The 14661-nt window shown below is 45.1% G+C and overlaps 1 protein-coding gene across 2 annotated transcripts in view; it reads right to left on the bottom strand.

Moving 5' to 3' along the window:
* The window catches only part of LCT (lactase), a 41686-nt gene that overhangs the window by 18957 nt on the left and 8068 nt on the right, over positions 1-14661 (bottom strand). For both annotated transcript variants that reach the window (XM_053405637.1, XM_053405626.1), the window contains exons 7-13: positions 12722-13370; positions 7877-9439; positions 4127-4395; positions 3007-3297; positions 1888-2086; positions 1409-1611; positions 433-530 (exon numbers count right to left, since the gene is read on the bottom strand). In XM_053405637.1, coding sequence (XP_053261612.1) covers positions 433-530; positions 1409-1611; positions 1888-2086; positions 3007-3297; positions 4127-4395; positions 7877-9439; positions 12722-13370 — 3272 coding nt within the window. The remainder of the gene's footprint in view (positions 1-432; positions 531-1408; positions 1612-1887; positions 2087-3006; positions 3298-4126; positions 4396-7876; positions 9440-12721; positions 13371-14661) is intronic.

Consider the following 14661-nt stretch of genomic DNA (forward strand, 5'->3'; position numbering starts at 1 on the left):
CACCTTATTCAAAGAGCAGGTACTCTAAAAGACTAGTCCCCTGCTTTGTCTCAATCACCACCCTTTCCTGCTCCCTTGCTGTACTACAGTATTACAGGCTCTGAATGTACCCTGTATGGAGGAGAAGGAACTTTCAATATAGGGTGGTTTTGTTTCAATGGGAGTTTAGTCACAACTGTGCTTTAGCTGCTGATTGCCTGCGGCATTAAGCAAAGAGGGCAGTGCACACCAGAAGGAAAACAGCAGCACAGGAAAACTACTTTGGGGAGGGTAGATTTGTTCTTGGGCACAGCCAGGGTGGCTCTTCAAAATGAGTGGTTTATTTTTATTTCAACAATTTAGATAGAATTGCTTCTAAGTGACATGAGCTAACAGTATGGACCGCCCGTGGTTGTGGTCCAGCTGCTGCAGTTAGTCCTGCCAGACACTTACCTTGATTGGCCGGCACTTCTCTCTTGTATCCTCCTTTTCATCACCTCACTATAGTCACCGTTTCTGAAGATAGGGTGAGCAAACCAACCAGCAAAGAACTACAACAGGGAAATAAAAAGGGATGCTTTGGCAACAGGTCTCTTGGCTGAACCAATAATTACCAGTTCGTCAGACTGACCCAAAAGGCAAAGTCTCATCCCTGTCTCCAAGTGTCTGTTTTTAAAGGATAGTGCAACACCCCCCAAGGTATCCAAACAATGGCAGCTGACTGGTCAGGATCGTGGCCAACTTTATGATTTGAGTGTTCAGATGAAATATGGTGCCCAAGGATCAACACCTTGGGTCCTTTAGAAGGATTGACATCTTGTTTTGCTGAGTCTCTGAAGCAGAGTTAATACAAGAGCCTGCCAGAGGAGGCTAAAGCCCCCCCCTAGTCCAGCACTCTGTCCCCATAGAAGCCCCAAAGGGAAACCTGTGAGCAGAACCTGAGTGCAATAGCACTCTTCCCAGCAACTGGTACACAGAGGTTTACTGCCTCTGACAGTGAAGGAGTTCTGTAAGACAAGTGTGTTAGGTCACACCTGGCCTTTGCAATACAGCGTTGCTCCAGGTGGAAAAAGGCCTGCAAGGCAGGATGTATGCATGCACAGCTTAGCTGCACAGAAGTGGGTCAATCTGGGCACCATAGGCGGGAGCCCTATGTGGAGAGGGAGACACACACACACACACCTCCAATCATACCAAGACTGATAATTTATGCATTGACTGGGGGCCTGGCTGGTACACTTTCAGGAGCTAGTCCATACGTTCTTGATAGCTTCTTCATGTGTTTGGAAGATCACATACCCATTAGTGTAGTCCTGGCTACTGCAAAGCTGGCAAAGGTGCTATACCGCAGACACTGCCCTAAGGAAGTGAAAGCAGGGTGTGTGGCTAAAATCTACAGACGTGGGTCCCTGTGGAGTCATCACATTACCTGGACATATCTCCTGGCAGCGTCGAGGTCCTCCTGCTTGGCAGGGTTCGTGGGTTCAGCCCACTCTACGCTGATGGAAAGAGAGATCAATCCTCCTTGCTTTGGGCGGTATGTTTCATTGTAAAGATGCCAGACTTCTGCGTGGGCCTTGATTAAGTTGTGGCCCACTATGTAAGGGGCTCGGCCTGGTCTGGCAGAGATGCCTAAGAAGACAACATGATTGGAAGTGTGTTATTCTGCAGCACTGGACTCAGATGAAGCAGCAATTAATGGTGCATTTTGATAGTGTTTCTCAATAGTTCTAGGCAATTTGGCTTTCAACCAGGAGACACCTTCAAGAACGGCATCAGATTGTCTCCCACTTTCACTGGGCATCTATCACAAAGCTGTGTTCTCACAAATAACCACACAAGTTCAGATCATCAGTGTCCTTTGGTTCTGCAGAGCATTGCTCTTGCCAATGAGAACCTATACCTTACCTGGAGCTGAGACTCCATAACCGTAACCAATGTTAGCAATGGCATAGGGCTCATTCAAGGTTATCCAGAATTTCACCTTCTCTCCAAATCTTTGGAAAAGGATCTCTGCGTAATCTTTAAATTTCTGGATTATAGTCTCATTTTCCCACCCTCCAACATCTTGAAGGGCCTGAGGGAGGTCCCAGTGGTACATAGTTACCTAGAGATGGAGACAAGACATTCACAAACATCTGCCATTTTGTCAAAATAACCAACCATCAAATTGTAGCAGGAAACAGGGGCAATGCAATTGGGGGGGCATGCAAAAGTAAAGCTAAATGTGAAGCTTGTCCATTATTTAACTATTAGGCACAGTCAGCCATTTTATGCAGAACTACCACATGTAACTTCAACAACAATTCCTAGATTGCGATGGTCAGAAAGCAAACTATTTCCAGAAAACATGTGAGGATTAGCAACACCTTTTACAAGGCTATCAAGACTTTGAACGTAGCATCTTCAGTTCTCCCTTTTCCACCTTTCCCTGAACCCTCATTCAGTCAAGGAAAGTGAGAATCAAGAAAGGAGTACAATATGGGATGAATTTCAGGAGTTCTTGCAGCATGACCTGGAAGGTGTAACAGATGGGACCTGCCATGCCTAATGGTGTCCAGAAAAAGGCTACAGTTTGGGAGTGGAAGATGAATTCCTGATAAAAGTTTATTCTACTTCCTTGTGGATACGTGGAAGAAATCCAATGCAGAAACTTAGATTTCTGGAGCAAAGACACTGCAGCTTCTGCTCTCTTAAAAACCAAGGCAGATTTCATAACTGTTAAGTCCTATATAAACACTCTGAGCCCACATTATCTTCTGCACAAGTTTAAAATAGGTAGAGCTCATAAGTGACTCCTCTGATTAGAATATCAGAAAATATAGACTATAGAAAATGCAGCATGCATTTGTGTCAGCCTTTATGAAATGGTCTCTGACCATTTAACACAAGCTAATTGAAAATGTCTGAGGACTGAAGGTATTGCCAGGTTCTACAGTGAACACTGATAAACATAATCTAATTAAAAATCAGACTGATAACATATGTTACACCTGTTCCCCTGAGTGCAGAACTCCAATCATTTACCTGAGGCTGGATATTGGCTGCAAGAAGAGCATCCACAAGCCTTTCATAGTATTTCAGGCCAGCTTCATTTATGTACTTGGTGGTCCCATCGGGGAGAATGCGAGTCCAGGAGATGGAAAAGCGATAATGAGTCACCTGGAGGTCCTTCAGAATAGCCAAGTCTGCCTCCATCTTGTGGTAGCTGTCGCAAGCTACATCTCCATTTTCATCGTTGCTGATTTTCAAAGGCGTATGTGCAAACTGGTCCCAAATGCTGAGACCTTTCCCATCTGCTCTCCATGCCCCTTCGATCTTTAAGGAAACAAACATTTCTCACATTTGTATCCTAGCTCAAGGCAACATACATGCCCCAGCCTCAGTTTTTATCCTCACAACAACCTTGTGGAAGTAGGTTAGGCTGAGAGCGACTAGGCAAAGGTTGCCCAGTGAGCTTCACGGCTGAGTAGGAATCTGAACCAGGGTCTCGCCAACCTTAGTCCACCATTTTAATCCAGGCTTCCCCAACACGGCGCCCTTCAGATGTTTTGGACTACAACTTCCTCAGCCACAAGCAGACTGGCCAATGGTCTGGGATGATGGGAATTGTAGATCAAAACATCTGGAGGGCAACAGCTTGGGGAGGGAGGAGGAGGCAGCTCTAACCACTACAGCACCCTGGCTCTCACCCTAGTGATTCACCATCATCAAGGTCCCCAAGCCTGACAGCATTCAGCTTGCTTAGTTGGCATATTATTCACAAAACGAAGGTTTAGGATAGCTTTCACCAAACAAGCGACCGTCTACCAATAGACTACCTAAACCTGGAGTTTAATTCATGTGGTCTGCGGCATGACGGCAAGTCTGTGGTTGAAGACTCGCACATCCATGCCATTAAATCCTTATTTGCATTTTTATTGCTTCTTGTTGCTCCTTTTATTTCTTATATAATTATATATTACGGAATTCAAATTTCAGTACAATAAAATATGACAGGTAAGGAACAAAAGAAGCAATTAAACTACAATTAAGTATCATACAGCATCTAGCACAGTGCATTGCAATTTTCACCACAAGCAGAAAAATCATTAAGCTGCTCTGCAATTTTTGAGTGGTCCGGTAGGTGGGGACCAACTGACCTAACCTGATATGCTGCTGATGCCACACTCCAATAAAAGTTCTCCGGAAATTCTCCATAAAGGAATTCTTCCTCTTTTGCCAGAGGGATTCCATTTTGACGTATGATTCCAGCGTAATATATCGCTGAACGTTTTGGAGTTCTTGGCCTGTTCGGATTTTCAAAATCAACCTGGTGAAGGCCGAATCTTGGCTCGTAACCATTTAACCATTCAAAACTATCCATGAAAGACCAAGCAACATAGCCACGAACGTTCACGCCGTCCAGCTTGTAGGCTAAAACAGAAAGAAACACTTGCTTAATGTAATGATGAGCAAGAAAGTAGAATTGTGAAAAAATACACTAGTTACCCATTATATGTTCACATGCATATTAATAGTCAATCCTTGCCAATTCACAAGTCCCACCGACTTACTCCCTTTCCTTTCCACAAGCATTATTTATTTATTTAAATAATGGTATTTATTTACATACCACCTTTTTCTCCCAGTACAAGAGGAGATGGGTGCTGACAAGCGCAAAAAAAAAAAAAAAAGTGTAAGGAATCTGCACAATATTTTGTTTCAGCTCTTACTTCATAGTCATGCATTTTCAAGGATAGCAAATCCCCAAACCAGGCTTTCCTAAAAACCTTATGAATTATATACCTTTAGGAAAGATCAAAAATTATATTTATTATAACTATAATTAAAAACCATTATCAAGAAAGGAAAGAAAAAATGACTTCTGCACACTTTAATGATGTTTTGTACTTATTAAAATGCTATTGACTCTACCATTACACTCTGTGACACAAAGGCTGAGGATGACCAGACTAATTTAATGCATGTAGCAGAAACAACCCTCACGTGTAGCTGTTTGGATAATCCACGGTTTGAGGCCTGTAGCCAGACATTTTGTAGAGAAAAGAGGGAGGCCTGAGGGGTTCAGAACAGTTTCAGAGCAATCAGAATATAAATACAAGTAGCCTAATATGTTTAAAGCTATTTACCGTATTTTTCGCTCTATAGGACGCACTTTTTCCCCTCCAAAAATGAAGGGGGAATTTGTGTGCATCCTATGGAGTGAATGCAGGCTTTCGCTGAAGCCTGGAGAGCGAGAGGGGTCGGTGCGCACTGACCCCTCTCGCTCTCCAGGCTTCAGGGATAGCCACCTGAATCCTCCGGAACACAGCGGGAGGCCCCACTGTGCTCCGGAGGCTTCGGGTTCCTTTTGCTGAAGCCGGGAGAGCAAGACTCTCCTGGCTTCAGCAGAGAGGAAGAGCGAGAGAGGGGGAGGAGGAGGAGCGCCATCCAGGTTCCCTATGCAGCCATCTCAGCCCCGTGCCTTGCCCCGGGCGGCAGCATCCCAGTGCCTCTTTCCTCCGCGGCTGCTCTGGCAGCGGCGGCAGCGCGGGCTACGGGGAGAAAGGAAGAGCGAGAGAGGGGGAGGAGGGGGAGCACCGTCCAGGTTCCCCGCGCAGCCGTCTCGCCCCCTGCCTTGCCCCGGGCGGCAGCGTCCCGGTGCCTCTTTCCTCTGTGGTGGCTGCGGCAGCGGCGGTAGTGGGCTCTGGGGGGGAAAGGAAGAGCGAGAGGGGGGGAGGAGGAGGAGCGCCGTCCAGGTTCCCCACGCAGCTGTCTCGGCCCCGTGCCTTGTCCCGGGCTGCAGCGTCCCGGTGCCTCTTTCCTCCGCGGCGGCCGTAGCAGCGGTGGTGGGGTGGAGCGAGATGCACAGGCAGGACAGGCGGCGGCGGCCTGGGGAGTGCAGCGCGTCAGCCACCTCCCCTTTCTGGCCATTTATCGCTTCCTCCACGCTGCAGTTGAAAAGGTCGCTTTTTAAAAAAACAAACAAACCGCCTGCCGCTGGGAGCCCAGTAAAAAGTTGTTCAAGCTGACATTCTCCGCCCGCCCCCGTCCGGGCTGGGTGAGGCGGGCAAGTGGTGCGTCCCCCCCCCCTTTCTGGAGCACACGGCCAATTTGGGAGGGAAGGGACGCTCTTCCGGGGTGGGGGATCCGCTCCTGGTTGCACCGCTGTTGCATTGGGGGAGGATGCAAACCTGAACGAGGAAGCAGATCCTGTGCGGGGCTGCACCGAGGAAAGGCGTGCTGCGTTGAAGGTTCCTATTGAACTCAATGGCGCTCGCGCTTAGTTCGCGAGGCCAGAGGGCAAGCCTCTCTGGTCTACTCAGAAGCAAGTCTCAGCGATGCTGAGGGAATCTCACTCCCAAGATAAGTGTGCCGGCTGTTGCAGCCTCAGGCGCAGCAATCCAACTGTAGCTGCACTTGATGGCACGCTTAGCTTACGTGGGAACGAAACCAAAATCAGGGACGGCGAAGCTGTGACATTCCAGGTCTTGCTGGGCTACAAATCCCATCACCGCTGGCTGGTGGGAGCTGGAGCCCAACAATATATGGAGGGCGACATCCTCCCCACAACCTATATGTGGAAAAGAACTACGAAAAAGGGGGAGAGAGAGATACTAGGCTATCAGAGATCGCAAAGCTCTTGCAAACTATTTTTAGCTGAGCTGAGAACTGGTGGTATCAGGAAATCCTTAAACGTGCTCCTAAACCATGCAAGCAGCTTTAAATTTCACTTCTGCTTTTTCTTGAAATAAAGAGAAGCAGGACAAACTAAAAGGGATCTCTGCACTGGTGGGACATTTAAATGTCTTGCTTTAGCCCTTTTGCAAAGAGGAATTTAAAATGCAGCATAGGTTTTTCTGGTGTTTTCTTTTTTTACCACCCTGGCATCTTTCATGTTTAATAAAAGTGTTCTTGGTGAAATATGGAAGAAAAAAAAAGCAGAGATGGAGAGCTGCGCAGTGCCTCTCCAGCCAAGTGGGAGGAGAAATGGAAGGGTTTCTCCTGCCGCTTCGCTGAAGGGGCACTGAGCAGAGAGGGGGATAATTCCCCCCCTTGTTCTCCCCCTCTAAAACAAGGTGCGTCCTGTGGTCGGGAGCGTCCTATAGTGTGAAAAATACGGTAATTGGGTTCAGTGTTAAAACATGGGTGTGTAAAGTAAATTTCAGGAGGAGCACAACCTTGAGTGAATCAGACTCTAGCATGAAGGCTATAACCCTTGTAACCACCCACCTTCTCTTGTGCTCTGGATCAATACCCTCGATCTAGCAATATACTTTAAAAAACCCAATCACATAACTGGTAATGGTGTGACCAGTGTGTTGTCTAATTTGGCACTCACAGAGTTCTTTTAATGATGCCTTGTGGCCTATAAGCATTTTGTGCTCACTCTGCAGTTTGGGAACGACTGATCTAGAATCTAAAACTAAAACTAGTCTACACAGATCTCTAACTGATTATTTAGCTGATTACATTGAGCAAACTTGTATTTTTACCCAGTATCTTAAAACTAAAAACTAAAAACTAGGGAAGCGGGTGGCGCTGTGGGTTAAACCACAGAGCCTAGGACTTGCCGATCAGAAGGTCGGCGGTTCAAATCCCCGTGACGTGGTGAGCTCCTGTTGCTTGGTCCCTGCTCCTGCCAACCTAGCAGTTCGAAAGCACATCAGAGTGCAAGTAGATAAATAGGCAGGAAGGTAAATGGCGTTTCTGTGCACTGCTCTGGTTCGCCAGAAGCAGCTTTGTCATCCTGGCCCCATGACCCAGAAGCTGTACGCCAGCTCCCTCGGCCAATAAAGCGAGATGAGCGCCGCAACCCCAGAGTCGGTCACAACTGGACCTAATGGTCAGGGGTCCCTTTACCTATCTTAAAACTAGACAACCTCAATCTATTGGGTTATTACAACATCTTTACCTTTCAAAACTTCATCAATGTGTGTTTTGTAATAGAAGATCCTGCTGGTGTCATCAACATCAGACTTGGCTTTTAGCCCAACCCCGTTCTCAGTAATGTAAATGGGAGGATTGCTATATTCCTCTTTGATCCAGTTTAGCAGCCTACGCAGCCCCCAGGGCACTGCCCGCATATTTTCCATTGCTGAGCTAGGCCAAGAAGGGTCAATCTCCAATACTCGTTCTTGATCATACTCGTAAGAATATGGTTTCAGCCTGGTGGTGCTGTGCTTTATAATTCCGGCAGTGTAATAATTCAGGCAGAAGACATCGGCTGTGCCCCTGATATAGTCTTTCTCTTCTTGTGTGAAACCTGGAAGCCGGGAAGATGGTAGTTTCTGTAGTTCACTCCTGTTCCCTACTTTCCACTTCATTGCATCTGGGTAATCGCCGTTCTTAAAAATTGGGTGTGCAAACCACCCTCCCATGAACTGCAGGTAGCGATCAGCAGCTTCTACATCCCGAGGATCGTTTAGTGTCTTTGGCTCAACCCAATCCATGTTGAGACTCAGAGAGATCACACCTTTCTGACTCTCTCTGTATTTCTGGTCATAGGTGTGGTAAACTCTTGCATGGGCCTTTAGTATTGCATGAGTAACACTGTAGGATGCATTGCCCGGGTTATCTTTTACATTTGGTGGGAATAATCCCGTATCGTAGCCTAGCACAGAGATGGCAATAGGTTCGTTGAAAGTAATCCAGAACTTGACCCTGTCTCCAAATGCCTGAAAACAAAAGTCTGCAAAACTATCAAACAGTTCAACCATCACAGGGTTTTCCCAGCCACCAATGTCTTGTAGAGCTTGGGGCAGATCCCAGTGGTGGAGAGTGACCATTGGTGTGATGTTCTGGGCCAGCAAACCATCAATCAGCCGGTTGTAATAACTGACACCATAGTTATTTATAGAATGGTTTCTTCCATTTGGAAAGATCCGAGGCCACGCCAGGGAGAAGCGATAGGTGTTTACCCTTAAGGCTCTCAGCAGATAAAGATCTTCATCTACTTTATTGTAGCTGTCGCAAGCTATATCTCCTGTATCATTGTTCTTAACATTCCCTGGAATGTGGGTAAAATTATCCCAGATGCTAGGTCCCTTCCCATCTGCATCCCAACCTCCTTCAGTTTGGTAGGCAGCAGTAGAAACACCCCACAGAAAATCTTCTGGGAAGGTGCCATAAAAATACGTGTCTCTTTCCAAATCAGTCTGTTTTGAAAATTTCTCCCAAACCACCTTTGCCTTTGAAGGAACTTCAGAAGCTGGTAAACTAGGCAGCCGTGGAGGTATGGAAACATCCTTTCTGAGCAGCTGGAGAAATTTTCTTGAGACCGTGCTAGGAAATCCATTATTTTCAATAATGGTGGAGAAGAAATAGGCAGATTCTTTGGGTGTCCTTTGTCTGTTTGCATCTTCAAAATTCACTTGGTGTAGGCCAAACCTTTGACTGTAACCTGCTGGGCCTTCAAAGCCATCAATCAATGATCGGGCAATGTATGCTTGAACATCAACTTCATCTTGCTTTATAGCTGTCAATGAAGGAGATAGAATTTAGTTAAGATTTTTAATCATTTGTTTAAATACACAGCACAACCACAACTATCTTCTTCTCTCAGCATTGCAGCAATGGCATGAATTTTCAGAGGGTAGCCCATATTGTCCCGAGTCAGTGCAAACTATTATTGCTATTCATCTGCACATTTAAATTTCCTTTTAAAGTCATTTGCATGTAAGAGACACTATACAAAATGGCATAGGGAAGTCATAATGCACTTAAGCAGTTCAAGGACTTTGGCTGGTTCACACATGCATCCTCATCATTACTCAACTATACAGTAGTTGGCTACACAGTACGTGGAAGAATACTTCCAGATGTATAAAGTAGCAGCCAATCATTTCTATTTGGCTTTGAGCAGCAAATCTTTTCCAGACGTCTGGAATCTACGTGGCATTCTGTAGCCAGGTGTGCAGTTATTTTCCCCAGCTCTACATTAAAAGGTAAAGGTAAAGGGCCACTGACAGTTAAGTCCAGTCGTGAACGACTCTGGGGTTGCGGCGCTCATCTCGCTTTACTGGCCGAGGGAGCCAATGTTTGTCCACAGAAAGTTTTTCTTGGTCATGTGGCCAGCATGACTAAGCCGCTTCTGGCGAAACCAGAGCAGTGCCAGAAACGCCGTTTACCTTCCCTCTGGAGCGGTACTTATTTATCTACTTGCACTTTGACATGCTTTTGAACTGCTAGGTGGGCAGGAGCAGGAACTGAGCAACAGGAGCTCACCCCGCTGCGGGGATTCGAACCGCCGACCTTCCAATCAGCAAGCCCAAGGCTCAGTGGTTTAGACCACAGCGCCACCCGCATCCCAGTTCTACATTAGGATCATGTTTATATATTCCCTCCTCACTTACAGCACTGCAGATCGTGTATTCTTTCCCAGCCACCACACCCACAATTTAATGGCAGGGTGAGGAGTGAGAGAGAGAAAAGAACCAGATATAAGACAATTCTTTTTGGAGGGGAAAGGGTTGAAACGACAAAACTGGTTCCTTGGGGGAAGAGATGAACCACAGAGGATACAACAATCTAAATAGCACATAATTGGCCAAACAATTTGCTAACAGCTGCGCGATAGGTCATCTATCTATAACTTGGGGAAATGGCCGAAATATTGGGAAATTATAGAGTATGAGGAGGGAAAAGTTAAATTGCAAAGTTATGAGAAATTGAAGTCCAAAGTAAGAGATTGGCTCCATTACTACCAGATAAACGAAGTTTTCAAACAGGACAGGAAAATTGGCTTTCAGGTGGAAAGGTCGAAATTAGAAACAGAGCTTTTGGAATCCAGTACTAAGAATTTATCAAGAATGTATAACTTGCTGTTGAAATGGAATACACAGGATGAGATGGTTAAATCAGCTATGATTAAATGGGCACAGGACATTGGACATGACATTATGTTTGCAGACTGGGAACAGTTATGGACCACTGGTATAAAGTTTACGGCATGTAATGCCTTAAGAGAGAATATTATGAAAATGATTTATAGGTGGTACATGACCCCAGTCAAGCTTGCTAAAATTTACCATTTGCCCAATAACAAATGCTGGAAATGTAATGAAACTGAAGGTACTTTTTATCACCTTTGGTGGACATGCCCAAAGATTAAGGCTTTCTGGGAAAGGATCTATAATGAAATGAAAAAGGTGCTTAAATGCACTTTTGCGAAGAAACCAGAGGCCTTTCTCTTGGGCATGGTAGGCCAATTGGTGTCAAAGAAAGATAGGATGTTTTTTATGTATGCGACAACAGCAGCAAGAGTACTTTTAGCAAAGTACTGGAAGACACAAGAACTACCCACACTGGAAGAATGGCAGACGAAGGTGATTGACTACATGGGATTGGCTGAGATGACTGGCAGAATCCGAGACCAAGGGAAAGAGACGGTGGAAGAAGACTGGAAGAAATTTAAAGTTTACCTTAAAAATTATTGTAAAATTAATGAGTGCTAAAATGTTTTGAGTAATGCAAAATAGAATTGCAGCGATAAACAATTGGACACGGGAAAAAGGATTTAAAGGAAGTGCCATAAGTAAATAAAATTAGAGGTTGCTGGAAAAATTTAAAACAAGGATGCAGAAAAAGGAGGTATGGGGAAGTCGCTGAAAGAAGGTTTAAGGAAAAGAAGGTTAAGAAATTATACATGTTTATATGTGTGTTTGTTTTTGTATTGTTTTGTATTGTTATTTAATATGTGTTGGAAAATTAATAAAAATTTATTTAAAAAAAAAAATATCTATAACTTGGGGAAATTGTGCAACTGTTCCAGTGTGTTAAAAAACAACAACTGGTCAGATTTTCTGAGCTCTGAAAACAAAAACAAACAAAAACAAAAAAGGAAGGTAATGGGAAATGTGGGAAGAGGATGTATTGATCACTATGTCATGCAGATGACATAAGTACATGTAAATTCCACAGTAAATGTCCAAGGTTGAAGCAGCCTGACTCTTGAAAAGCCTTGTGAGTGAAGCAATGTGAAAGTTCTGTCTGTGGCATGCAATCTTTGACGGCTCACTCCTATCAGTAAATCGATACAGGAGTGACCAAAAAGTAATGAAGATGCAAGGTGTGAACTAGCGTTCTCATGTTCAGGCATTCAGGGGTTACAAACTAGGCATTCCTTGATGTCCTTTGTCATGGGGTGACAAAATATACTCTGGCTGGGATGAATGCATTAATTACATAGTTTTCCACCAGGCTCAACTCAAAAGAGCATCCAGACCTGTTTGGAGGTGCAGAGCAAAACAGTTCTGCATCTTCTAAGCAGGCAGGACAAAACGTGACAGCTAAGCAAGTAAGTCTCAGGTGCTGTCCTTCAAGCCAACCTAGGTAAGCAACCAGTGTATTTCATATACTGCATTTAAGCTGCTTTTCTAACACTGTATGCCTATTACCCGGCAAAACTGTTATTTTGAGGACATTTAATTAAAGTATTAAATTTGCTTCCGATCAGTTAGGTCAGTGTCTCAAACCATTTTTAAACAAACGAATATCATCACATTTAAAAAGTGATGTTTGCATGCCATTTTCACACGGTGAATATATCTACTCATTCTGTTCCTTTCCCCACTGGGACAGGGCATGATATTTACCGTTATGCTGGAGATTGACAGGAATGTGATAAGATCTTGGAGGATATCGTGTTGAAAGGGAACAGGGGGCTAAGTCAATAAACTTGACTTCATCCTGACAGGTTTGCTTTCAATTCCCTTTTGCATGCCTGTTCCCTGCCCCAATTCATAACAGCCCCTTGTACCTTTCAAAGCCTCGTTGATATAAAGCCGGTAGTAATCCACTCTCACGGTGTCATTAACAAGATCGCCTCCGTCATCTGTGGGCACCCCATTGTCGGCTATATAAATCGGAACCCTTGTTGTCCCAGTATATTCTTTGGACACAAACAGCAGCAGTCTCCTCAGCCCCCAAGGCACAGCGTAGAGCCAAGGTGCGGCCGTCTGTGGCCAAGAAGGATCCACGTGTTGGGAAAAGTCTCCGATATCCTCATAGGTTGGAGCGCAGCTATGATTCACTGGAGCACTGATGAGCCTGGAATTGTAGTGGGAAAGGCCAAAGAAGTCAGCCGTCCCCTTCACTTGCTGCTTCTCCTCATTGGTGAATGTGGGGAGCTTGGCGACGGGAGTTGAGCACTGCTGGTTCTTCTCCTGGATCTGGGATTTCAGGACTTCTGGGTAATCGCCGTTGACGAATATCGGGTGAGCAAACCAGCCCAACATGAAGTGCAAGTAGCGTTCTGCCGCTCTCACATCCTCAGCACTGCTTGGGGTCTTGGGTTCAGCCCAGTCTGAATTCAATACTATTCCCACCTTCCCATGCTGTTCAGGGCGGTACTGGGTATCATAAACGTGCCAGGCTCGAGAATGAGCTTTGAGAATAACATGAGCCACCTTTTTTATGGGAAGGAAGGGAAAAGTATTATTCCACTGAGTATAACTCACTGGTAGAGCACATCATTTTCATGAAGGAATTGCCAAGTTCGGCCCCCACATCTCATCCTTTACATGATCTATATACAGTGGTATCTCGGGTTACAGATGCTTCAGGTTACAGACTCCGCTAACCCAGAAATAGTACCTCGGGTTAAGAACTTTGCTTCAGGATGAGAACAGAAATCGTGCTCCGGTGGCGCAGCAGCATGAGGCCCCATTAGCTAAAGTAGTGCTTCAGGTTAAGTACAATTTCAGGTTAAGAACAGGCCGCTGGAACGAATTAAGTACTTAACCCGAGGTACCACTGTAAATGCTAGGGAAGGCCTCTGCTTGAGACTTTGGAGGACTGGTTTCAACTGCAGCAGAGAAGGGTAGCCAATATGGATTCCCTCCAGATGTTGTTAGATTCCCATTAGGCCCAGTCAGCATGGCCAAAGGTCAGGAATGGGGAGGGGGGAGTTGTAGCCCAACAACATCTGAAGGTACAACATTGGACTACGCTTGGGCTCGCTGGACCAAGTAGAAAGACAGGTTTATACCTGCACACCATTGATATTTGCAGCCCAGTACATTTCCTCATAACATTCAAATTATATTTGAGGGGCCCAGGCTCCAACCCCCTCCCTCAAGGCTTATACAGATCAGATAATTATAGCAGCTTTTTGTCATATCTTAGCTCAAAATCAAGTTTGCACCATGTCATAAAGAACACTTACTACAGTTTGCAATGCAGGAAACAGTTCCTTCAAAAGCAAGAGAACTACCTTCTCATTCATTTGCTTGCTGCTGTAACATTTCCAGTCCCCAACATCTGATAACATGACTGTATCATATGGTATTATATCAATAAAAGTATCTGTCCTAAACTGGTTTCAATTCCAGTCCGCTAAAGATTCCATTTCTTCCCCCAACTCCTTTCTTTTGGAAGCCAAAGCGTTCCAACAACTAAATCTAAATTAGCCTATATTCCAAGTAACTGGTAACATAATATACGCTCACGTGGCAGAAACTATTCCCAGAGCAGGCTAATCCAGGTCTGCCTACAGGCTGATACATGTGCTGCAAGTATTCAGAAACTGTCCATCAGCCAGTCTCATGGCAGGACAGTCACATGATGGATAGCTGTGTGGTATTTGTAAGGCAATAAAAAAATCCCTGGGATTCTTCCCTAAAGATGTCCTGACATCTACTCAATTATCTGTTTTGATGTATGGTTACGAAATCCTCACAAATCTGCCAAGAAATATCG

Source organism: Podarcis raffonei, chromosome 1 (genome assembly GCF_027172205.1).
Source record: "Podarcis raffonei isolate rPodRaf1 chromosome 1, rPodRaf1.pri, whole genome shotgun sequence".
Taxonomy (NCBI): Eukaryota; Metazoa; Chordata; class Lepidosauria; order Squamata; family Lacertidae; genus Podarcis; species Podarcis raffonei.